This window comes from Schistocerca nitens, chromosome 2, assembly GCF_023898315.1.
Source record: "Schistocerca nitens isolate TAMUIC-IGC-003100 chromosome 2, iqSchNite1.1, whole genome shotgun sequence".
NCBI classification, from domain to species: Eukaryota; Metazoa; Arthropoda; class Insecta; order Orthoptera; family Acrididae; genus Schistocerca; species Schistocerca nitens.
The window spans coordinates 278,862,797-278,889,407 of NC_064615.1; the positions used below are offsets into that span (position 1 = coordinate 278,862,797).

The 26,611-nt window shown below is 44.7% G+C and overlaps 1 protein-coding gene across 2 annotated transcripts in view; it reads right to left on the bottom strand.

Moving 5' to 3' along the window:
• LOC126234366 (sialin-like) overlaps positions 1-17,267 on the bottom strand; it is a 72,312-nt gene extending 55,045 nt beyond the window's left edge. For both annotated transcript variants that reach the window (XM_049943054.1, XM_049943053.1), the window contains exons 1-2: positions 17,245-17,267; positions 3,224-3,453 (exon numbers count right to left, since the gene is read on the bottom strand). In XM_049943054.1, the coding sequence (XP_049799011.1) occupies positions 3,224-3,453; positions 17,245-17,266 (252 nt within the window). In that variant the 5' untranslated portion in view covers position 17,267. The remainder of the gene's footprint in view (positions 1-3,223; positions 3,454-17,244) is intronic.
• Positions 17,268-26,611: the final 9,344 nt, after the last annotated feature.

Here is a 26,611-nt window from a genome sequence, read left to right on the forward strand (position 1 = left end):
TTTTTTTTTTTTTTTTTTTTTTTTTTGCAGCTCACTGACAGATTTTATGAAGCACAAACGTATTTCTACACTGCTTAATATTGAGCGTTAAGTACAGTGAATATTAACCCACTTTTACCCCCATTGTTACGCCATACTCTAATGTAAAAGAAACTGGTAATTACTATGGTTATTAAAGTCACTTTACAAATTACTGTCGCCCTGAGTCGTATTATCTGTTTACTGACGCGCCGTGAACAAAGGATATGTGCCTGCCATGTTGTTCATTCACAGTGTGCTAGAGCCCCGGTAGGGGTGCACATTTTCTCAATCACCTGGCGAACTACGAATCTGTTAACTCTCAACATTTTTTATATAGTACTTACCATACGACTTGGCAGCTAAAACTTTAGCAGAGTCTGTCTTTCGGTGCATTATTTCTGTATAAAACGTTTCTGAGCATGTTTCCACTTGTTGGATTGGACCATTCCCTTATAAATTGGGCTCTTCACAATATGTACGAAAACTTATCAGATGAAATACGACTATAAAAAGGATTGTTCAAATGGCTCTGAGCACTATGGGACTTAACATCTGAGGTCATCAGTCCCCTAGAACCTAGATCTACTTAAACCTAACTAACCTAAGGACATCACACACATCCATGACCGAGGTAGGGTTCGAACCTGCGACCGTAGCAGTCGCGCGGTTCCGGACTGACGCATCTAGAACCGCTCGGTCACTGCGGCCGGCGAATACGACTATAACCTTTGCCCTAATATACATAACTGGCCTCCGTCATAGTCAGTTACTATATCTGAGGCAACTTCAATAGTAAAACGTAAGATGGCAAAATATCTTTTAGATTAACTAAGATCACAGCACAGCACTACACGAAGGCCTGCTACTACTACTACTGCTTCTACCATTCCAAGACAGCCACCACAACAAGCTACACACAACAATAATAGATCCTTACACAATAACACAAACAATTGACTGTTCATATTAGACGAGTAAAAAAGTGAACTGTCTGTAGAATTATGTCACGCACACATTGAATCATCGATAGAAACCACAACTGGTCGCACGACAACCACAGACTTCTGTGCACACTGTAGTCAATGGCAAATAAACTCAATGCACCATCTGTATAGTGCACTGTATCAGCCACAAAAGTGACAAGCATGCAACCGTTAGCTCAAGAGCTTTCAGACAGTGTTCGCCTTGACAAGCAGAAGAGCCTTTCTCTGCCTCGATTAGGACTGCCGTCTGTCCAGCCGAGAAAAGACAGCAACCACACCACCAGTTGTCTTCACTCAGCGACCAAGCCCCAGACAGCCCATAGTGGCGTCTGGGTGACAGAACGGCAGCACTTCAGATTCTCAAAGCCTTCTCTCGCAACTCTTATCCGAACTCACCTGTTAAACCTTGTGGAGAGACTGACAACTCCAACATCTTCAGGCCCAACCCATCATTACGGATGCCTCAGCTACTGCACCAATCCGGCCCCTGGCAAAGCGCGCAGTCTTGTCCACCACAGCGATGGTCCTGGCCTCCAAGAGACGATGCTGCTTACACTTGTTACAACTGACTGGAAACTTCGTCCCCCATGCTTGCTACTAGGTCTGCCATGGCGGCACCCGTGACAGTCATGTGACTGCACCGACCACCCTCTGGCATCTCCAGCACTCTGCTATACTCAAAATGACTCTCTATAGGCTGGAGAAGTAACCGTGTCATATGACATGGCAGAAATAGGCTAATCATGCAGATGGCGCAAATGAAATTAGCCCAGAGAACAGAGTTCGAGGGTGAAAAGAAACACAGCTGAGGAAAAGAAATATATTACTAGCCAGACTGCAGCACATGTTGAAAGTGACCACCATTCATCTCTTGCCACATTTGGGCCATGGTCCGCAAGTTGCTGAAGGCAGATCGAAACTGGACTGCTGGAAATGCTGCAATCTAATCCGAAATGTTCTACTGGATTTCTGGAAGACTGAAGGTGGTTGCGATTCGCCTTAGAGCTGGGGGCTCCTCACTCAAATGCACAATAACAGGTCAGGTGACCTGGGTAGCCAGCTAGGGCTCTGCAAACTACTCTGTCACACGTGAAGATTGTGTAAATGTGCTCCAAGGCTAGGTCGACTGTGTGGGAAGTTGCTCCATTCCGTTGGAAGTAACTACAGATTTTTTCCTCCTCCGTTAATGCTGCCACAAATGGTTTCAAAATGTTGGCAACATAACACGCCAAAGTCAGAGTCTGATGAATGAAGATAGGACAAATAACGCAGTGAGCAGACATTGCACACCAAACTCCAACGCTCTGATCATGCACAGTGTTTCGTGGAAGTTACACAGACGCTTTGATTCTGTGAGTCGACATAATCACTCGGGCGAAACCAGGCTTCCATCACACATAAAGAACAGTTCATGTCCAAGTCATTCATTGTTATCACAGTGAACACCGACTCACAAAATTGGAGGTGGTGAGGAGCATCTGCTGGTTTTAATGGATGTACAGTAACGTTCGGTACCGATACATGTGCAGGTCCAGATAGAGAATTCGTCTACATGATCGATGTGATATGCCGATCGCTTGCCACCGGCGTTGGGTTGATTTTCTAGAACTCTGAGCGGTGAACTGCAGCCACATTTTCTGGTGCGCGGGCATGTTACGAAATTTTTTTTTACTTATTCAAAACAGATCCTGTCCGACGCCATTTGCGGACTAAGCGTCACATGGCACTCTTTGCTGGCACTTTGGCACCATTAAACTTCTCAGCAAACACCTGACCACGCCATGTGTCCCAGAAAGACTTCTCACAAAACTCTAAGAAACCGTTTGAGGAATCTGGGCGATAATACAACCATATACAACACACACGTGCGCATTTAAGCAGTCATCTTTTTCTTTCTGCCTAGAAGAACGGGCAGGTAGAAGTCCTCAGCATTTGATGCAATGGGAAGTACCGTCTGACATGAATATCACAGAGCTTTACGGAATGCAGAGTTACAAATCGTCTGGTCTGCCCCTGTTGTTCGCACTCAGAACCGAGCATAGTCTAGGAAATAATGCATGCCGTCAGGCTGTACATATTTGTAGGACTGGACTGATGAATTACTGCAGTATGGATTTACATATTTTGAAGATGTGGACAACAGACGGAAACTGAATTTAGAGCATTTGGTATTTAAATTTTTTAACATCATTTCTGGTTCCTTCTCATAAAACAGTTACCTCATCATCAACGTCGATCAGTTCGACGTGAGAAAAGCTCTCGTTGAGGGAGTAGTTCCCGGTCAAGTTGAAACCCGAATGGTAGCACTCGCTAGCCACTGCACTCCCGTCTGTCGGGCGTTTCTTCACCATCGCGACAATCGCGATGTTGATGTTGCTCCTGATCATGTAGTTGACTCCACAGCCCACGAAAGTCATGTACCACAGCACGGTGGTGCACGACAGGCATCCTGCAACAAAGCAATAGGAATGTGTTAATGCAGCTGAGAATGAAATTAGTTGTAACTACAGTAGATTTATCTCGAGATTGCCGGCGTTAATATGTTTCTTTCGGTTTCCTTTTTTCCGTCCACTCACTCGGGATTTCAGTTCAGTAATGGATAACGTATGTTGTTGGGCAAGATAGTGGCACTTCAGTTCAGTAAGTAGAGTAAACACATCCGCTTATGATTCTAGTATAAAAAATGATGTATTTTATCGTACATATTATCATCCTGTATATAGTGGATTTCTAAAATCTCACTATGCAGGATCGCAACTTTTAAGAAGTAGTAACTACATGTCTTTCTGAAAATGAAATACTTTTTAATATTTCACTTTTGTTCGAAAATAAAGGCAGCTTGTGAACAAGTTTATTTCCTTCTTAACCAGAAAAGGAGTAATGAAAATGTATTTCTCGTTTATCTCCTGTAACATAGCATTAAAACTACACTACAAATAATTTTTACTGAGTTATTTCCGTATCTGCAATGAATGACAATATATTAATCCGCATGTAACTTCGCATTCGTCCTTCATCTCATCTACATCCACATGTACATGGATACTTTGCAAATCACATTAAAGTGCCTGGCAGAGAGTTCATCGAGCCATCTTCACAATTCTCTATTATTCCAATCTCGTACAGTGCAAGGAAAGAACGAACACCTATATCTTTCCGTACGAGCTCTTATTTCCCTTATTTTATCGTAGTGATCGTTCCTCCCTATGTAGGTCGGTGTCAACAAAATATTTTCACATTCGGAGGAGAAAGTTGGTGATAGGAATTTCGTGAGAAGATTCTTTTAATGACTTCCAGCCCAAATCCTGTATCATTTCTGGGACACTCTCTTCCATATTTCGCGTAATACAAAACGTGCTGCCCTTCTTTGAACTTTTTCGATGTACTCGGTCAGTCCTATCTGGTAAGGATAGCACACCGCGCAGCAGTATTCTAAAAGAGGACGGACAAGCTTAGTGTAGGCAGTCTCCTTAGTAGATTGTTACATTTTCTAAGTGTCCTGCCAGAAATGGAGTCTTCGGTTAGCCTTCTCCACAACATTTTCAGCGTGTTCCTTCCAGTTTAAGATGTTCGTAATTGTAATACCTACACTCGTGCTCATAAATTAAGGATGATGCTGATACATGGTCAAACAACGCTCTGGTGGGCGGTTTGCGGGCTTAAATCACCTCGGGGTATGACCATGCGGTGCATTTGCCCTGCGGTCATCGCTCAGTGGCGCTGGCAGCATTCCAAATAAGCAGAGATGTGTTGGTGCATGTCAGAGTACGGTGCAGCTAGTAAGTGTTCAGACGTTTTCAGACGTTCTAATGGTGACTGTGTGTTAAAAATGGTTCAAAGAACACATATTGATGACATTATGAGGGGTAGAATACTAGGGCGACTGGAGGCTGGTCAAACACAGCAGGTCGTAGCACAGACTCTCCGTGTGCCACAAAGTGTGATCTCAAGATTATGGCAATGATTCCAGCAGACAGGAAACGTGTCCAGGCGCTACAGTACGGGACGTCCACAGTGTTCAACACCACAAGAAGACCGATATCTCACCATCAGTGCCCGCAGACGGCCACGGAGAACTGAAAGCAGCCTTTCTCGGGACCATACCGCAGCCACTGGAACAGTTGTCTCCAGACACAGAGTCTAAAGACGACTAAACAGATATGATTTATTCGCCCGGAGACCTGCAAGGTGCATTCCACCGACCACTGGTCACAGGAGAAACTGTGAAGCCTGGTGTCAAGAACGCAGTACATGGTCATTAGAACAGTGGTCGCAGGTTATGTACACGGACGAGTTCAGGTATAGTCTGAACAGTGATTATCGCCGGGTTTTCATCTGGCGTGAATCAGGAACCAGATACCAACCCCTTAATGTCCTTAAAAGGGACCGGTATGGAGGTCGTGGTTTGATGATGTGGGGTGGGATTATGATTGGTGCACGTACACCCCTGCATGTCTATGACAGAGGAACTGTAACAGGTCAGGTGTATCGGGACGTCATTTCGCAGCAGTATGTCCGCCATTTCAGGGGTGCAGTGGGTCCCACCTTCCTCCTAATGGATGATAACGCACGGCCCCACTGAGCTGCCGTCGTGGAGGAGTATCTTGAAACAGAAGATATCAGACTAATGGAGTGGCCTGCCTGTTCTCTAGACCTAAACCCCAACGAGCACGTCTGGGATGCTCTCAATCGACGTATCGCTGCACGTCTTCAAACCCCTACGACACTTCTGGAGCTCCGATAGGCACTGCTGCAAGAATGGGAGGCTACACCCAGCAGCTGCTCGGCCACCTGATCCAGAGTATGCCAACCCGTTGCGCGGCCTGTGTACGTGTACATGGTGATCATATCCCATATTGATGTCGGGGTACATGCGCAGGAAACAGTGGAGTTTTGTTGCGTATGTGTTTCGGAACGGTTTTCTCGACTTATCACCAATACCGTGGACTTACAGATCTCTGCCGTGTGTGTTCCCTATGTGCCTATGCTATTATTCCCAGTTTTGTGTAGTTCCTCGTTGTGTGACACCACATTCTGCATTTATCCTTAATTTATGAGCATGAGTGTAGGTATTTAGTTGAATTTACGGCTTTTAGATTAGACTGATTTATCGTGTAACCGAAGTTTAACGAATTCCTTTTAACACTTTCGGTCGTCAATTGTCTATTTGTGCTTATTACTGTATAAGCCTGTTGTTTAGGAAACACTAGTATTCCGAAGTATAACTGAATTTCCAGGTGAGCGCAGATAAAGTTAAAACCAAGTCGCTATCGGGCGACTGCATTCACACAATAATGATCGAAAGAAATTAAAATAAGAAGTAGCCAAATTTGGAATAAATAAATGATTCCGTTATAATTTTTTATTTCAGATTAGTTAAGAACGGTCGACACCTCACTGTGTGAGCAAAAATTACCGTATGACTATTAATTGTAAGAGCAAACTATTACTTAATAGGAAATGCCGTGTGGCTAGTGCCTCCCGTCGCGTAGACCGTTCGTCAGGTGCAAGTCTTTCGAGTTGACGCCACTTCGGCAACTTGGGTGTCGATGGGGATGAAATGATGATGATAAGGACAACACAACACCCTGCCCCTGAGTGGGGAAAGTCTCCGACCCAGCCGGGAATCGAACCCGGGCCTTTAGATATGACATTCCGTCGTACTGACCACTCAGCTACCAAGGGCGGACATTGAACTGTAATCAGGCGACAACAGAACCAGAAGTACTAACTCAAGCTCGGATGTGAAATTTTTAATACCGTGAATTAAAGTTAATCACAAACCCACAAGAACAGTTAGCACTAAGCACATGCACATAAAAGATGTTAGCAAATAAATTCGCTTTATGAATAACTTTGCATTACTCGCTGCAGTGCTAACGGCTAATGATGTAAGGAATGCAGATGCTCATGAGTACTATTTTTCTATCACAGCAAGTTATTTCTGGAAAGTTTATGATGTCTTATTAAGCGAAGAATCTTACGCTTCACTGTTGCGTACTCTGCAAATATGAGCACAGTTTGCAGTGCACAGGAAAAAAAACTGCATTACTCTGAATTAATATGTTTCTTGCAACAATCGTTTAAATTAGGCTTTTACTATTTTGCTGATCGTCGTTATTCTTTAACTAGTTGTTCTATTAAACAGAAAAGTTCAGTACCCCGATCTCAGGGGTTGTAATATGTCACACCGACTGACAGGTATGATTTGGGAGAGAGGGGTGACTCACGCCGCAACGTGCAGAGAAACACCGGCAAGTGACTATTGCTCTGAAGGTATCCAGTGGACCTTCCGCTAATCCCCAGGAGGGGACGCGCGGTGTGCGTCCATGTGTCGGCGCCAGAGCGCCAGAGCCGATGGGCTTAAGAGGCACAACTAGTTGAAGAATAACGACGAACAGCAAAATAGTAAAAGCCTAATTTAAATGATTGTTGCAAAAAACATATTAATTCAGAGTAACGCAGTTTTTTTCTTCTGTGCACTGCAAACTGTGCTCATATTTGCAGAGTACGTAACAGTGAAGCGTAAGCGGAACGATTTGAAGTGGAATGGTCATATAAAATTAAGGCGGGTGCCAGGTTGAGATTCATTGCGAGAGTCCTTAGAAAATGTAGTCCATCAACAAAGGAGGTGGCTTACAAAACACTCGTTCGACCTATACTTGAGTATTGCTCATCAGTGTGGGATCCGTACCTGGTCGGGTTGACAGAAGAGATAGAGGAGATCCAAAGAAGAGCGGTGCGTTTCGTCACAGGGTTATTTGGTAAGCGAGATAGCGTTACGGAGATGTTTAGCAAACTCAAGTGGCAGCCTCTGCAAGTGAGGCGCTCTGCATCGCGGTGTAGCTTGCTGTCCACGTTTCGAGACGGTGCGTTTCTGGATGAGGTATCGAATATATTGCTTCCCCCTGCTTATACCTCCCGAAGAGATCACGAATGTGAAATTAGAGGGATTCGAGCGAGCGCGGAGGCTTTCCGGCAGTCGTTCTTCCCGCGAACCTTACGCGTCTGGAACAGGAAAGGGAGGTAATGACAGTGGCACGTAAAGTGCCCTCCGTCACACACCGCTGGGTGGCTTGCGGAGTATAAATGTAGATGTAGATGTGCTGCGTCGGCGTCCGGCCGCCCAGCCTTTTAGACGTAGCGCCGTGACTGAGTGTCTGCGGCGCATTGTCTGAGCTGGTAGCTCAGTAACAGCTGGTTGCCCCTCAAGAGCAGCTCGTGGACCCCATGTAGAGCACAGAAGGGAAAGATCCGATAGCCTTAGCAGCTCCGACCGACTGCCCAGGGCAGCTCGGTCAGAAGCGGCAGACAGCTCTGCACCCTGGGGGGCACGAGATCGCACCCCGGTCCCGCTCCTGCGGATGGTAGCTTGCAGTCCGCCGGACGATGTCACCCTGTGAGCGGAGGATAGCAGCCCTTTCGCTCCGGGCACCAGTGCAGCTCCAAGTTGCGACGCGCCCCACCACAGCTATGGCGCGTTCGTGGTGCGGAGGTTGGAGGCTGCTTCAGCGGACCGGTTGGCCGTCGATATCCATCACTAGAAGATCGTCGTGGCTGGCCTGCAGCTTAACGAATCGTCGTTCTCTCTGGTTCCACACGCAGACAGAATGGCGAGACGACTGCCCCCTTTGAGCCTCTAGGCTCTCTTATTTATACGTCTTTTCCCTATGCCTCTGACGTAGTTACCCGGAGGGGACTATTGGAGTGCTCTTTAATAATTACGTCAGCTTTCCTCAGCCCTCTTCGGCCTCTACACACGGGTTACGGGGCGCTGTTGTAACAGCATGTCAGTGCCTTGTAATTCCCTGATCACTTCACACCTGTACGCCGTGTCCACCAGGCCGTACCTTCTCGCCTGAGCGTGGTATCGTAAATCTGTCTTTCAGAATCGTTTACTAAATGTCAAAATTGCCCACGTCTTCCATCCGATGTGATAACAGTCCCTTAAATGCTATCTTTCAGTCATAGCTGCGCGAAATTTACAAAAAGTCCCCATATCCAAGCCAATACTTATTCGTTGCGCAGCACTACCGGTTGGATAGATATCAGTTTTGCAAATTGCACCTCCTTATCGTAATTACGGGAATTAAATAAGCTCACCACTTTCAGTATTTTACTGTTCTTTCGTTGGCGGTATTTTTGGAGTCAGTAATGGTGACTGGATAGGACACTGCACTAAACAGTCTGTTCTTTATCTACTAATAACTACTACGCCTTCTAGAATTGCACAATCAGAAGATGAAACGGGTCGGATGTTCATTTGATGAGTTGCTGCTGGTGCGATGTGAGCCATTATTCGTTGACAATGTACGACAGCCGGTTTTTCTTTATCGTCGCTGCATGTAACAAGTTTGCGCCCACAGTACTCTTCATTAATATTAAATCTTATTGATGATATTGTGCTGTGCCCCTTTACAACCACATAATACGCCTGGCCATACACGAAAAATTCTTGTTGTTTGCTCCTTAGAATCACGTGCACCGCGTCTCCACTTCGCCACTTGTCCCCCAGCAACTCTCTCCGCCTGCTACTTGTGCCCGACTCCTCGCTTTGACGGGCCGAGTGACAATACTCCTTACTTCAAACGTGTTCTTTGACGCCGGCCGCTGTAACCGTGCGGTTCTAAGCGCTACAGTCCGGAACCGCGTGACTGCTACGGTCGCAGGTTCGAATCCTACCTCGGGCATGGATGTGTGTGATGTCCTTAGGTTGGTTAGGTTTAAGTAGTCCTAAGTCCTGGGACTGATGACCTCAGATGTTATGTCCCATAGTACTTAGAGCCATTTGAACCATTTTTTTGTTCTTTGACTAGTAAACGTCCCTGACTAGGCCAGCGACTTTACTACATCATAATTAAAATTTTATTAATTAATTAGTTCGTTTGAATTAATTCTTTCACATCTAATACTGTTGTTGTGGTCTTCAGTCCTGAGACTGGTTTGATGCAGCTCTCCATGCTACTCTATCCTGTGCAAGCTTCTTCATTTCCCAGTACCTACTTCAACCTACATCCTTCTGAATCTGCTTAGTGTATTCATCTCTTGGTCTCCCTCTACGATTTTTACCCTCCACGCTGCCCTCCAATGCTAAATTTGTGATCCCTTGATGCCTCAAAACATGTCCTACCAACCGATCCCTTCTTCTAGTCAAGTTGTGCCACAAACTTCTCTTCTCCCCAATCCTATTCAATACCTCCTCATCAGTTACGTGATCTACCCACTTTATCTTCAGCATTCTTCTGTAACACCACATTTCGAAAGCTTCTATTCTCTTCTTGTCCAAACTGGTTGTCGTCCATGTTTCACTTCCATACATGGCTACACTCCATACAAATACTTTCAGAAACGACTTCCTGACACTTAAATCTATACTCGATGTTAACAAATTTCTCTTCTTCAGAAACGATTTCCTTGCCATTGCCAGTCTACATTTTATATCCTCTCTACTTCGACCATCATCAGTTATTTTACTCCCAAAATAGCAAAACTCCTTTACTACTTTAAGTGTCTCATTTCCTAATCTAATCCCCTCAGCATCTTCCCGATTTAATTTGACTACATTCCATTATCCTCGTTTTGCTTTTGTTGATGTTCATCTTATATCCTCCTTCCAAGACACTGTCCATTCCGTTCAACTGCTCTTCCAAGTCCTTTGCTGTCTCTGACAGAATTACAACGTCATCGGCGAACCTCAAAGTTTTTATTCTTCTCCATGAATTTTAATACCTACTCCGAATTTTTCTTTTGTTTCCTTTACTGCTTGCTCAATATACAGATTGAATAACATCGCCGGCCGAAGTGGCCGTGCGGTTAAAGGCGCTGCAGTCTGGAACCGCAAGACCGCTACGGTCGCAGGTTCGAATCCTGCCTCGGGCATTGATGTTTGTGATGTCCTTAGGTTAGTTAGGTTTAACTAGTTCTAAGTTCTAGGGGACTAATGACCTCAGCAGTTGAGTCCCATAGTGCTCAGAGCCATTTGAACCATTTGAATAACATCGGGGAGAGGCTACAACCCTGTCTCACTCCTTTCCCAACCACTGCTTCCCTTTCATGCCCCTCGACTCTTATAACTGCCATCTGGTTTCTGTACAAATTGTAAATAGTCTTTCGCTCCTTGTATTTTACCCCTGCCACCTTCAGAATTTGAAAGAGAGTGTTCCAGTTAACGTTGTCAAAAGCTTTCTCTAAGTCTACAAATGCTAGAAACGTAGGCTTGCCTTTCCTTAATCTTTCTTCTAAGATAAGTCGTAAGGTTAGTATTGCCTCACGTGTTCCAACACTTCTACGGAATCCAAACAGATCTTCCCCGAGGTCCGCTTCTACCAGTTTTTCCATTCGTCTGTAAAGAATTCGCATTAGTATTTTGCAGCTCTGACATTAAATTGATAGTTCGGTAATTTTCACATCTGTCAACACCAGCTTTCTTTGGGATTGGAATTATTATATTCTTCTTGAAGTCTGTGGGTATTTCGCCTGTTTCATACATCTTGCTCACCAGATGGTAGAGTTTTGTCATGACTGGCTCTCCCAAGGCCATCAGTAGTTCCAATGGAATGTTGTCTACTCCCGGGGCCTTGTTTCGACTCAGGTCTTTCAGTGCTCTGTCAAACTCTTCACGCAGTATCTTATCTCCCATTTCATCTTCATCTACATCCTCTCCCATTTCCATAATATTGTCCTCAAGTGCATCGCCCTTGTATAAACCCTCTATATACTCCTTCCACCTTTCTGCCTTCCCTTCTTTGCTTAGAACTGGGTTGCCATCTGAGCTCTTGATATTCATACAAGTTGTTCTCTTCTCTCCAAAAGTCTCTTTAATTTTCCTGTAGGCAGTATCTATCTTACCCCTAGTGAGACAAGCCTCTACATCCTTACATTTGTCCTCTAGCCATCCCTGCTTAGCCATTTTGCACTTCCTGTCGATCTCATTTTTGAGACGTTTGTATTCCTTTTTGCCTGCTTCACTTACTGCATTTTTATATTTTCTCCTTTCATCAATTAAATTCAATATTTCTTCTGTTACCCAAGGATTTCTATTAGCCCTCGTCTTTTTACCTACTTGATCGTCTGCTGCTTTCACTACTTCATCCCTCAGAGCTACCCATTCTTCTTCTACTGTATTTCTTTCCCCCATTCCTGTCAATTGTTCCCTTATGCTCTCCCTGAAACTCTGTACAACCTCTGGTTCTTTCAGTTTATCCAGGTCCCATCTCCTTAAATTCCCACCTTTTCGCAGTTTCTTCAGTTTCAATCTGCAGTTCATAACCAATAGATTGTGGTCAGAATCCACATCTGCCCCTGGAAATGTCTTACAATTTAAAACCTGGTTCCTAAATCTCTGTCTTACCATTGTATAATCTATCTGATACCTTTTAGTATCTCCAGGCTTCTTCCATGTATACAACCTTCTTTCATGATTCTTAAACCAAGTGTTAGCTATGATTAAGTTGTGCTCTGTGCAAAATTCTAGCAGGCGGCTTCCTCTTTCATTTCTTAGCCCCAATCCATATTCACCTACTACGTTTCCTTCTCTCCCTTTTCCTACTACCGAGCTCCAGTCACCCATGACTATTAAATTTTCATCACCCTTCACTATCTGAATAATTTCTTTTATTTCATCATACATTTCATCAATTTCTTTATCATCTGCAGAGCTAGTTGGCATATAAACTTGTAGTACTGTAGTAGGCTATGACAACATAAAATGTAGAAGGTACATATAACAAAAATTAAGTCACAATTACTACACGGTTACAGAACTAATTAGGCTAAAAATGAATTATTCGCTGCACTATTGTGTTATATGATATCTGTGAAATGTTTCCCTTAGCCAGCTATAAGAAAACCGCTTGATTTCAACGACGGACCATCGAGGGGCGCCGAGAGCAGTGGTGAGGTGTGGATACAGGGGCGCCGTGACAATCTTCCCATCGTGTTACACGTCTACAGTGGTGTTCGGCAGTGTTATGGCGAAAGTTGAAGGCAATGTGACACCATTAAACTATCTTACATGTCACATGAAATTCTGAGCATTAACCTTTTCCCGCAAGTCTCGGGACCTTGCTCTTTGAAGCTTCTCCTAGTCCGAGGTTGACGTTGCAGGGCACCACTCTTTTAAGGGAACCCACTCACTTATTCAGTGTCGGAATTCTAGTCACTGCACTGCACAAAATTCACACCCCACGTATTTCCCAACGTTCCACATTACTGTCTACTTAGTAAAACAATACTTGACACATATTAATTGTAATGAGGATCATACCTCATGGTCGCGTTTATGTACAGGTTACATTGGCTGCCGACAGGGGCCCAGCACCACAAAAATGTAAAATGAAATAGCCTTTGTTTTAATCCTGCGATGCGCGCTCCCCTACAATTTTAAAAGATGTAGATACGTAATTACCTTGTAGGGGGTTATTCGGATGAAGTTCCTCATGGTCCCAGTGCAGGCCCAATAACTTAAAAAAAATTGCTCAGACGTCAAAGATAATGGTTAACACGATGGCGGTAGTTTAAAGGCAATAGATTTCTCTAGAAACCGATTTCTTTCACTCCTCATTCCCTCCAAGACAAAATCAACTTTCTTTCTCTTCAGCAGAAGCTTATTCTGGAGCTCTTGTAACTCGTGTAAACAATTTTCTAATTCGTTTACTCGTTAACGAGATATTGCGGAAAATGTACAAGATCCACAGCATCCGAGAGGATAAAAATAGTGACTCGTGACGTCACAGATATATCAACCGACCAGTTTCAGCGTTTTAGCTGGAAATACAAAAGTCAAAAGGCCAAAAGCGATTTCTAAGTACTCTATATGATCAAAAGTATCCGGACCCCCCAAAAACATACGTTTTTCATATTAGGTGCATTGTGCTGCCAGCTACAGCCAGCTACTCCATATCAGCGACTTCGTTAGTCTTTAGACATCGTGAGGGAGCAGAATGGGGTGCTCCGCTGAACTCACGGACTTCGAACGTGGTCAGGTGATTGGGTGTCTGTAGGCGAGATTTCCACGCTGCTGAACATGCCTAGTTGCACTGTTTCCGAGGCGAAAATTAAGTGCAAACGCGAAGGGACACGTACAGCACAAAAGCATATAGGCTGACTTCGTCTGTGGACTTACAGAGACAGCCGTCAGTTGAAGAGGGTCGTACTGTTTAATAGGCAGACATCTATCCAGACCATCACACAGGAATTCCAAACTGCATCAGGATCCACTGCAAGTACTGAGACAGTTATGCGAGAGGAGAGAAAACTTGGATTTCATAGTCGAGCGGCTGCTCATAAGCCACACATCACGCCAGTAAATGCCAAACAACGCCTCGCTTGATGTAAGGAGCGTAAACATTGGACGATTGGAAAAACGTTGTGTGGAGTTACGAATCACGGTACACAATGTAGCGATTCGATGGCAGGGTGTGGATATGGCCAATGCAAGGGGAACGTCATCTGCCACCGTGTGTAGAGTCAACAGTAAAATTCGGAGGCGGTGGTGTTATTGTGTGGTCCCGTTTTTCATGGAGGGGTTTGCACCCCTTGTTGTATTGCGTGGCACTATCATAACACAGGCCTACATTGATGTTTTAAGCACCTTCTTGCTTCCCACTGCTGAAAAGCAATCAGGGGATGGCGATTGCATCTTTCAGCATGATCGAGCACCTGTTCATAATGCACGAGCTGTGGCGGAGTGGTTACACGACAATAACATCCATGTAATGGAGTGGCCTGCACAGAGCCCTGACCTGAATCCTATAGAACACCTTTGGGAAGTTATGGAACGCCGACTTCGTGCTAGGCCTCACCGATCGCTATCGATACCTCTCCTCAGTGCAGCACTCCGTGAAGAATGGTTTGCCATTCCCCAAGCAACCTTCCAGCACCGGATTGAACGTATGCCTGCGAGATTGGAAGAAGTCATCAGGGCTAAGGGTGTGCCAATGCTGAATTCCAGCATTACCGATGGAGGGCGCCTCTGAAGTGTAAGTCATTTTGAGCCAGATGTCCGGATACTTTTGATCACATAGTGTAGATGTAAATACATTTCATAATAAATATTATTTGTTGTTGTATGAATTACAGTAATACCAACTGAAAAAACTGAAACCAAGTCAACAGTATTAGTGGAGCATTATGGGAACTATACACGATGTCCTAGGCGAACAACAACAACGTAACAGCAAATTAAACTTTCTAGTGTAATTAGACCATTGTTAAACTTTTGCGTGTAATGTATTATTGTAGACCACCTATAACATGAAGTAAACGCCATTATGAGAGCATTAAAATGAAATTTCTTTTCATTACATTATCTTATCAGTTCATTAAATCACAAATCATTAATTAATATTTATAAAATTAAATACAGATTCGTCGCAATGAACTACTCCCAGTATGGATCTTTTACCTGTAGTGTTATTATAAGAAATGAATTGTAGTATCTTTGAAGTTGTGAGAGTGTCTTTTTCTTTTGCCCTCCCTCAAAAAAATGGCTCTGAGCACTATGGGACTCAACTGCTGTGGTTATCAGTCCCCTAGAACTTAGAACTACTTAAACCTAACTAACCTAAGGACATCACACACATCCATGCCCGAGGCAGGATTCGAACCTGCGACCGTAGCAGTCCCACGGTTCCGGACTGCGCGCCTAGAACCGCGAGACCACCGCGGCCGGCTGCCCTCCCTCACCACACACATATATTTGGCTGTTATTTAGTGCAAACACTATAAAGTTTTGTTTATGAGTGGGACGTAGTCTGTTGAGCAAGTTCATTGTCAAATTCTGTAACAGGGTTTTTCTGATTACTATTCACGCAGTTAATTTTGAAAGTGTAAGTAAATAACTTGACGGTTGTAGTGAAATTTAAGATAGTGTTTGTTTATTCAGTGTCACAGCGCACGCCGAGGGGTGAGTGAATTGGGACAGTGATATGATGGCGGGTTAGATTGCTTCTGTTATAGCTGGCTACATTACAGTTGATGCTGATTGGCCAGGATCAAACTGTTTGGTTTTGTAAACCATTTAACTGTGGGAAATACGGGCCATTAACGGCAATTGTGACTTAAGAGCAGTGATGTCACTGGATGACGTCATGAGTGTGGCTCATAACGTTTTCAGCCATTGGCCCGCAGTGTGCCGAGTGCGCATGCCCAGAGACGGAGCGCTGTGATGGCGGTCGCAGCCTAGCCGTCTACGGTTCCCCAATTCAGGCAGGAGCCAGGTCGTGGTTTCTCCTTTCTGGAAATCGTTCAAACCTCGCCGTATCGCAAAAGTGTCACTTCAACGTACGGAGAGGAGTAGCTGCTTGCGGCTCACGGCTCTATCTCTGTGCTCCTATCTAAAGCCTCTGACCCAGTTATTATCACGCGCTTTTAGACAGACGCAGTCCTTGGGATGGTACAAAGAGTATGATGCAGCCTGCAGCGCGGGGAAGTTAGGCAAACACAGTAAATGTCACATTCTGCAGGTATTACACGAGGTGACTGAAATACGAGGCAGAAGCTTCCGGTCCCACGTTAGGGCAGCCGCGTCTATTAAAACGAGAAGCGGGGAACTCCGACCTGATTCTGTTATCCTGGTCTGAGTCCCAGTTTCAGTACCACGCGGTAAGTAGTAAGCTTGCAAGGTGACAGCGATATATCAAATTAATCAACTCAAAAGTACCCCATAATTACGTTTCAGATATGATTATGATACTAGGAATAGTAAACAAGTACTCACACCAGGGTTGTATTTACTAACATGTGGAAGACTTCACTATCTTGTCTAGCCCAGAAAATCATGCAACAGGAACAAATCGAACATTATAGAGCAGATATTTCGGAGTAGGTTTCCTCCACCATTACCTTACTGACAAAAACTGCATGTATATGTTCCAAGAACACTTTCCTGAAGGTAAAATTTTCTGCGTTATTAGGCAATCTCATATTTCCTTTATAATTTCAGGCTTACATAACACGTTTTTGTGTACAAGTCATAGATCGTGCACGTCAGTTCCACACTAAATCGCTAGTGTATGGCAGTCTAGTGTATAATACGTCAGCCTATTGATAATATTCTCTTACGTAACTGCAGTTGCTATGAGAAACACTTGCTGTTCGCTGGATGAAGCATCACTCACTGTCTCATACGGGCACTGTCAGTTACTCAGTGCGTCATCAAATTCACAAAAATTCGCATAAGCCACCTGTTAATTAAGCGGCGCAAAAACAGTTGGACATGTCGGAGCTGCCGCCGTCTTACCTTTCCCTCTTGGCAGCGCCATGCTGGCGGGCTATGGAGTGAGCAACGGATGCAGGGCGACCGCTTTAAGAGGTAGAGGGCCCAATATATCATTTCTTGTTTGCACTGGCGCTTCTTATCGAGCATCTTGCTTTGTGTGGGGCTGCTCTGCGAAGTGACAGAGACAAGCCACTGGCCGTATGTTCGCTACTCTCTTTCCAGCTTTGTACGGATTTCAAAGGCGGCCCAAGCAGTCTTTTGTTGCGTGAGTGCTACGCAAATCCTCGTCTCGTGACGTAGCACAAGAGCCACGTGTGTCAATGCGACTCTAATTTGTAAGCAACCCAGACAGACCAGACAGGGCACAACAGACCAACTATTGTGCTCTTTCCTTCAGAAAACTGCCGAATCCTGTTCATTCATTGATTCACTGATCGATCTATTCAGTCACATTTCAGCCGGCCGGTGTGGCCATGCGGTTCTAGGCGCTTCAGTCCGGAACCGCGTGACCGCTACGGTCGCAGGTTCGAATCCTGCCTCGGGCATGGATGTGTGTGGTGTCCTTGGGTTAGTTAGATTTAATTAGTTCGAAGTTCTAGGCGACTGATGACCTCATAAGTTAAGTCGCATAGTGCGCAGAGCCATTTGAACCATTTTCAGTCACATTTCATGTTCATCAAGTATCTTAAACGATTGAGTATATTTTAGTACAGATCAGCTCATTTACTTCTCCCTCATACACTACATATACAGCGATAGACTTCCCACCAAATGAAAAAGAAAAAAAAAACGGCATTTGGATATTATCAAAATTTCAAATCAATCTATGCATACAAAAATCCCAATTTTAAAATGGTCATACTTTTGCAGTACATAGTTCAGATATAACCGAAAAGAATAACATACTACTCACATTTTATTTTATTTTATTTTATTTTTGAACACGCGAATAGATTCCAACTCTCTGATAGACCAAGATTTGAATCCGGGTCTTCGTCTATAGCTAGGATTGCACTTTTCTGCTGAGCTATCCAGGAACGGCTCTTGGTTAGGTAACAGACAAATTCGTGCAACGTCATTGATATCCAAGTGCTAACAGACTCAAACTTTTGGGTTCAGTTATCGTTGATGGGGTGAAAGACAACTGTTTGTTCCTGGTTACAGAATTTAATTTACCCTGACCTCCATGGGTTAGTAAAACATGTTCTTTGCTTATTCTCATTTAATTCAATTTTATTTCGGAGATAAAATTTCAGACACTTTTGCATATGCATTCATCTTATGTGGGGGACAAATTCAGTTTTCCATAACACACGCTTTATCAACATCCGGATGTAATTTAGGCAAGAACACGACATTTTATCTTTAAATTTAAGCCAATGTACTTTATACATTAATATCATCTGGTTGGATCGGTATGGGATGAGGCAAATTAGAATAATTCGTGATGTGTAAGAATTCAAAAATCGAATTTCTTTTAGTTTCAACAGAAACCGGAAACGATTTAAGGCAACCAATTCTCTACATACGGCAATGTTCTGCGATCGGCATAAGATGAACCAGAAACATACAATTATGGGTAATGTACTCTCGTTTATTTCAAACGGAAGCTGAGACCATTGCACTAGAATGTGGGAGTGGGGAAGGAAACACTTTCATTCGTAAGGGAAACGATTAAATGCAGAATCAATCACTCGATCGCCGCCGGCCGGAGTAGCCTAGCGGTTCAAGGCGCTACAGTCTGGAACCACGCGACCACTATGTTCGCAGGTTCGAATCCTGCCTCGGGCATGGATGTGTGTATTGTCCTTAGGTTAGTTAGGTTTAAGTAGTTCTAAGATCTAGGGGACTGATGACCTCAGAAGTTAAGTCCCATAGTGCTCACAGCCATATTTTGAACTCGATCGCCTATGCAAAAATAAAGTTTGCTAGACAGAAGCTGCCACAGCACTGTATCTACTGAAAGTACTGCAGAGTGGGCAGGTAAGAAAGTTAGTACAATGTGAAGATATGAAATCCGCTAAATTTCGTTAAATTAACTAAAATAAAATCCTATCATAATCCCGCTATACATGCTGCATCAAAGGAAATGTTGGTTGGTTGGTTTAAAAGAGGGGAGGGGGAGTGACCAGACTGCATGGTTATCGGTCTCAAAGAAAAAGAACAATCGATTACTGAAAGCTATAGTATGCTCCAGCATAATCTGGTGAGCTATTGGGCAGGCAGAAATAATCATCTAATGAATCACTAGAAGACTTAAGGCAAAATTTAGTTTAAGGTACAGGTAGTCGTTCCATGTACGAGAAAGAGAAAAGTCTAACGCGAAAAACTACAGCGCACTAAGTGACTAGATGAAAACTTCTGTCCTCACAAAGTAATCACGTAAGAATAACATGAAATACTTAAAAAGTAAAAGGACAAGAGATAAAATTCAACTATATGAGTAGGTATTCACTTAATGAAGAAATTCAGCACAATTCAGTAGTGAATACAAATAGCCAATTCACCGTTATCTAATGAATACAGGTTAGACCACTGACAAACGCAGTATAAGAGGTCGCGGTGCTTGACCTTCATTGCTTACATGTTCCGCCCTCACAATCATATTCCGCACATCAAGACGCTTCATTCAAACCCAAACTCTCTAAGATAAAGTCAATGTTATATGAATTCATGTAAACGATCACATACATTCCAGACACGACGGACATAGAGGCTTTTAGTTCGGGAGAGAGGCCGCACAGCGGGATGCCAGCCCATGTCGGCCAGTGACCTCCCGTGGCGGACAGCGTGGGCCCGAGTGGAAAGGGGGGAACAACCCTGTGTTCGGCTTAAAAGCAAATTCCGCTACATTGTGTGGGAGCGGCCAGCCTACGCATTCTTTACACATAGCACGCAGTTTCAGATATTTTCACAGGGAGACAGCAAACGCCAAATGCCAAAGCTACAATTTTTCGGATTGGTCGCCTAAAACAAAACGCCGTTCTCCCGTTTTAGAAGAGCAATGCTGATTGGCAGACAATATTTCTGACGCCTTGAGGTGATGGAATAGTGGAAGAGACCGAAAGATATACCCCTTCACGTCTGGTGTGTATAGGCGCGGTTCTGTTGTCACTCTTGGATCGAGAACACGTAACGAGAGCGTGCGCGCTCGTACGTGTACTCGAAAGACCGAGGAACAAGTCTCTCCTCAATACTTCACTTGGAGAGCACCTATGCCGAGAGCGAATCAAAGGGCGACTCTATATTGAGTCCTTGCGATTAAGCATTGTTCACTGTGTTGGCCGACATACTTATTGTGCGGTGTGAACGGACAGAGTTATACTTAAACGCCTGCGAGCGAATTTTGAGTGGCATCGCTGTTGACTATTTATCTGACTGGTGTACCACGCCAATAGTTAGACTAGGGGCGAATAGGAAACCTTGACTTCATCAAGCCATAGGGAGAGTGTGATTGGCGAAGGTCAATCCAGATAGAACGAGAGTTATCTTATTTGTCAGCAGCGAGCGGCGCAGACAGCAGTCATTGCAGCTTACGGTATTGTGTGCTATAGCTATTGCGAGCCCCATATTTCCTCCACAACACTACACTTCACTGCATTTCACACACGACGGCCTCAACCGTACCTAGCAACATTCTATAGGATAATTATTCAAGTTGAGTAGGTGCGCCTCTCAGCCATTCTTCCAAGTTAACAACCATCTTAAACTTTGTGTAGAAATTTCATTAGCGAATCCTATCCTTGAAAGGTAACTTCACATTCCGAAAAGAACCAGGATATAACTTGTTCAATTCATAACTAAAAGTGAAATTGTGATTTCTCAGGATTTTTGCAAAATAAATAATAACTTTCGTTAGTTTCGTGTTTTTCTTACACGAACTAGCACTATCCAGTACCCAAGTATCCCACTAGTTACATAAGAAATTTTGTGAATTTTTGTGTCATTTCCTTACAGCAGACGACTCCAGAAGATATTTATTGCTGAAAGGTTTTCAGGCATTTCTCTTTAGAACGTTAGGAGCGTCTGTCTGACTTCTGTAGTAGTGTGGGGGTGGAAATTGCATCTTGCAGGAGCCACAGGGTAAAGGGTACATCTCAGATTAATCCGTTGCGCAGAATAACAGATCAACCCCACACCCACTCAGAAAATGGCGACCCATTCAGGATAGGTAAAATAGGTGAGCTACCAGGATATGAAAGTGTCAGTATAGTTAGGTATGGCAGGTCGCAGCAGTAGCACTTTGAAGAACTTTCTTTCATGTATTAAATAGCTATTTGCAAAGATTGGTATCAGAATAGATACAGGTGGTGAAGAAAGCAGAATTGTAGGGAAAAGGGGGTGTGTTATTGTGTGGGAAAATTTTGAATTTTTTTACAATTTTTGTGTAGCTGTTAGGGCATAGAATTTTCAGGCGATGGGCACAGACGCAGAGTGCCACAGAGACGCAGTGTGACGCAACATCATATAAATTAGAATTAAGAAATAAGATTTTTCTCCCTTTGCAAGCGCACAGGTAGAGATTGGAGACTGCAGCAGAGCAGACAGAACATTAGCCGAGAAGTCACGACGTTGTTGTTGTTGTTTCAACCAACTGGTAAGTGGTCGTACAGATTTGTAGATAGGGTTGTGGTGTGTTGAAAGAAATTCCATGTTAACGAGAGCACAAACCAAAAGGTTACGTGAGAGACAGCAAGTAGACAAGATGGGAGAGTATCGCCCAGATAGACAGCAAGTAAACGAGCTTATTGAGAATAGGACAGAAGGTGAACCTGAAAATAGGACAGACGGTGAATCAGAGAATAGGACAGTCGGGGAGCGGCAGAATCAGCAGGCTCACTTTGACTGGGATAAAATTGAGACAGATCAGATAGATGGGAATCGAAGGGATGAGAACATCGAATTTCCAGAATACGAAATTCCAGGTAGGGCACATTCTGAGCCAGAAATATACAGCCCACGTAGGAAATGGCAAAGATTAGAAGCGAAATTGGCACAGGAAACGCGTTTGTTTGCCGCATATTCAGGGACAGAATACGCGTCAATACAGTCAATGAACCGGCAGTTAGCTAACGTTCAAAGAGAAGTAAACAGTGAGGAAGAGGGGGAACATTTAGAATACGACGAACCTATCGTACACATTCTAAATATGCCCCAACAGCAGACACAGAATTTTGCGGAATTACGAGCGCCACGAAAAGGTTCCGCAACAGACGCAACTGTACCTGCAAACACAAGACATACACAACAGAGAGGGCAGAATGCGGAGTTGTTTACGCCACGTAATGGTTCAATGACAAACGCAACTAGTCCTCAACACAGACAGCAAGAGTTATTGCAGCTATCAAACTTAGAAACGCCACAGCATAGCCCAGTAAACGACGTAACTGACCGAGTAGAAAACAATAGATCAAGAATACATAGTTCAGCAGAGGGTAGTGTTACAGGACAGGACGCGATCATGGAGATGTTACAAAAAAAGAACGCTAGTATGACGAAACAGAATCACGACATTAATACACAGATTCAGGATATTAATACGCAGGTGACAAAACAGTATCACGAATTGAAACAGGATAGTCAGGCTATTAAGACACAGATCGAACAGGATAATCAGAACTTGAGACAAGAGATTAAGACACAGATTCAAGAGGTCAAAATTCAGATGGAAGAAGGAATCGCCAGAATTGATAGTCAGATCACTCAGATAAACAAAGACGCAAAAGAATCTAAAGAAAGAATTCAGGTACTAACACAAGGTCAGCAGCAATTACACACTGACGTGGACAGGGTCCAATTGGACATCGTAAACGTTGACAAAAAGGTGGAACGATTTACGAAAAAAGCCACTCAAACAGCAATACAAATTTCGGAAGAACAAGCAATTCAAAGGAATACAAAATTGTTAAGGCTTTCGTGGCCACTTGTTGACAAACTGCCTATTTGCTTCTGTCTCGGGTTCTTCGGCCGACGTTCATCTAATGATTTTTCTGACGTTTCGCCAGCACGAGTGGCTGGCATTGTCAAAGCTTCACCCTCCATTGCCGGTGGTGAACTGGAGGCGAGCTTTTTTAGAGATGGGGCCCCTCCACGCCCGCACCAACGTGGTGACCAAACCAAAAGTTCAACTGTCACCTCCGTAAAACATGTTAGTTATCTAGTAAGTGGATCACAGGATGCTGGGCTGTGATGTTGTCCGTGCGTCTGGGTAAGGCTACGCATTAACACGGTCCATCAGGTGATAGATAGTGGACGAAACGCGAGTGAGGGTAGCGATTTGAAGAGCAGAGGGAAAAAAGTGCCATGGCTCGTGCCGTGGGAAAAAAACCTCTGCGACAGTGGGATGGGTAGTAAGAGCAGTAGTGGCTTACTAGCTGCGATAGCTCATGCAAGGTTGGATTTGTTAGTATGGGTATCATGCATCATTACCGTGACAAGCGATGGCGATGTATCCCAGTGGCTGCGGCTGCTACATTCCTGGAACATTCAAGATCGTTATACAGTAGTGGGAGATAGGCCATAGATCGTCTCACTGTGTGGGGGATGTGTGGAGCTTGTTTGCATGCGGTGTACGGTACGGCTTCCCTGTGTGGTGCCAGTTATTCGGCAGTGTATTTCAGCTGGATATCCAGTAATAGCGTCTGATTAACAGGGGCTCGCCTGTGCCGTTATGTTTGCGTATGCTTGGCCATAGATGTTATGCCCTTACAAGTATGTCTTTTGGTCTTTTATGTTTCCATCTATGGTTATGGTCGTAGTTCCCCAGATTCAGAATAAACGGGTTCTGCGAATGTCTGGAGTTTCTGTATAGTCTTGTGGTGAGTTTGTGGATTACCTCCGTGAGAGTCTCAAGTCGGTATTCCCGGTGAAGGTCCGCGATGCGTGTGTATCGTGGAGCATTGCTTATGATTTTGAGTACTTTGTTTTGTATGAGCTGCAGACGGCGCAGGCGTGTAGGCGCAGCGTATCCCCAGACAGGAGCTGCGTACGTCATCAGGGGTCGGATAAGTGTCATGTACATGGACCTCGACACCCTTCTGTTCAGTGTGCTACGCCTGTTGAGCATAGGATAGAGCTGTTTGAGCCTCGCGCTAGCTCGGTTGGTCATGTGTTGTATGTGGTCCCCCCAGAGTAATTTCCGGTCCAGCCAGACACCGAGGTATTTGACTTTCTCGCGGAAACGTATTGGACGTGCATGTAGGGTTATTGGTCTGCAGTAACGGTGTTTGCGCAGTTGCTTCGGTCTTCTAGTGAACAGAACGGCTTCGCACTTGTCGACGTTTATTCTAACAAGCCATTTCTCCAACCAAGGCTCGGCCACTCTGAGTGCAGTCTGTAGGCGTGACGTAATGTTTGATGGTTTCCAATCTTGCGCAAGGATGGCTGTGTCATCCGCGTAGATTGCCATCATTGTATTGTGTGTGGTTGGGAGATCGTTTATGTAGAGGTTAAACAGTAGGGGCCCTAGGATGCTTCCCTGGGGTACTCCCGCGTGTATACCGTGTCGTGTTGATTGTTTTCCCTGCACATCAGTGTTGAAACTCCTGTCTGTGAGGTATGAGTGTATTAGACGCAGCAGCCCGTCGGGGAATCCCGCGTCGCTGAGTTTGCGGATGAGGCCGTTGTGCCATAGACGGTCGAAAGCCTTTTCGATGTCCAGGAACACTGCCCCTGTAGCTTTGTTTATGTTGAAACCATGTGTTATATGTTCAACGGGTTCTGGCGCTGCAGTCTGGAACCGCGAGACCGCTACGGTCGCAGGTTCGAATCCTGCCTCGGGCATGGATGTGTGTGATGTCCTTAGGTTAGTTAGGTTTAACTGGTTCTAAGTTCTAGGGGACTAATGACCTCAGCAGTTGAGTCCCATAGTGCTCAGAGCCATTTGAGCCATATGTTCAATGACCCGTAGGAGTTGTTGTGTTGTGGAGTGGTGATTCCTGAAGCCGAATTGCTCTGGTCTCAGGATGTCATTTGTTATGCAGTGCCTAGTGATGCGTTTGAGAATCACCTTCTCAACAATCTTACTGAGCGAGCTCAGAAGGCTGATGGGTCGGTAATTTTGTGGGAGGCTGTGGTCTTTCCCCGGCTTCCTGAACATCAGGACCTTGGCCGTCTTCCAAAAGGCGGGGAAGTGTTGGTGTTTTAGTATGGCATTCGTTATGTGTGTTAGGTACTCAGTTGCTTTATCCGTGAACTCCTGGAGGACACGGTTTTGAATGCCATCATGACCAGGGGCTTTCCTAGCGGCGGAATGCATTATAGCCCAGGAGACTTCGGCTGTGCTAGCATGTCGAATGTCGTCGCGCGATGGTTGGGCTAGAATGCGTGTAACCTCTTGGTCAGAAGAAAGTGTGAACACTGGATCTGATGGTACCAGGTTCGGTGTGAATGACGCTGCGAGTGTTCGGGCCATTAGTTCTGCTTTCTCTTCCGCTGAGTATGCAGGTCCGTCGGGCCCTTGAAGCGTTGGCGTGTATATTTTCTCCCTGGTGAAGTGTCGGGCTAGTTGCCACACGCCAGGTCGTGTGGTGTCCAGCCCTTCGAGTTTTTGGTTCCACTGTTGTGTTCTATGTGTTTGTATTTTATCATGTATGATGCCCTGTAGTCTGTTAATGTGCCGTTTGAAGTACGGACGCCTGGTGCGCTGCCATTGTCTCCTGAGGCGATTCCTCATTGAGATTAGGCCCAGGATTTCCTGGGGCAGGGCCGCACTGCGTTGTTGGGAGGTGCGATCAGGTATGGTGCCTGCCATTGCGTCCTGGACGGCGTTAGTGAGGGTTTCTACTGCCTCGTCAATTTGTGCTGTTTCATTAATTTCGTGTATAGGTGGGATGTGGCTATCGAGCGTTTGCTTGAACCTTGTCCAATTCGCACGCCCGTAGTCCAACATCTTGCGTTGTTCCATGTGCTGCAGTGTTTCCTCAATGTATAGTATTACAGGTTGGTGGTTTGAGGGCAGATCGTTTTCAACGGCAACGTTGAGTGTCGTTGTAATGCCCTTGATGAGGGCCATGTCTATCACGTCTGGCCTGAGTCCCCTCTGATAGGGAATGTGCGTCGGTTCAGTCGGCGCTAGTATAATGTAGTTTCTGCCAAGTGAATGTTCGTACAGTTTTTTGCCGTTGGGATTTCGTATACGTGAATTCCATTCTGGGTGTTTTGCGTTCAGATCTCCAGCGACTATTACTCGCGGTGAGATGTTGAGTAATGTGCTGATATCACGTGTTGAAATGCCTACAGGGCTGTTGTATACCGATATCAGTGTGGTGTAGGCTCCGTTGAACTTGACTCTGACGGCCGTAGCCTCGATTTTTTCCAGTTCAGGGAGCTCTATGTTTGTGTGCTCAATGTCTTTGTGTATGACGATTGCAGTTCCACCTGCCACGGC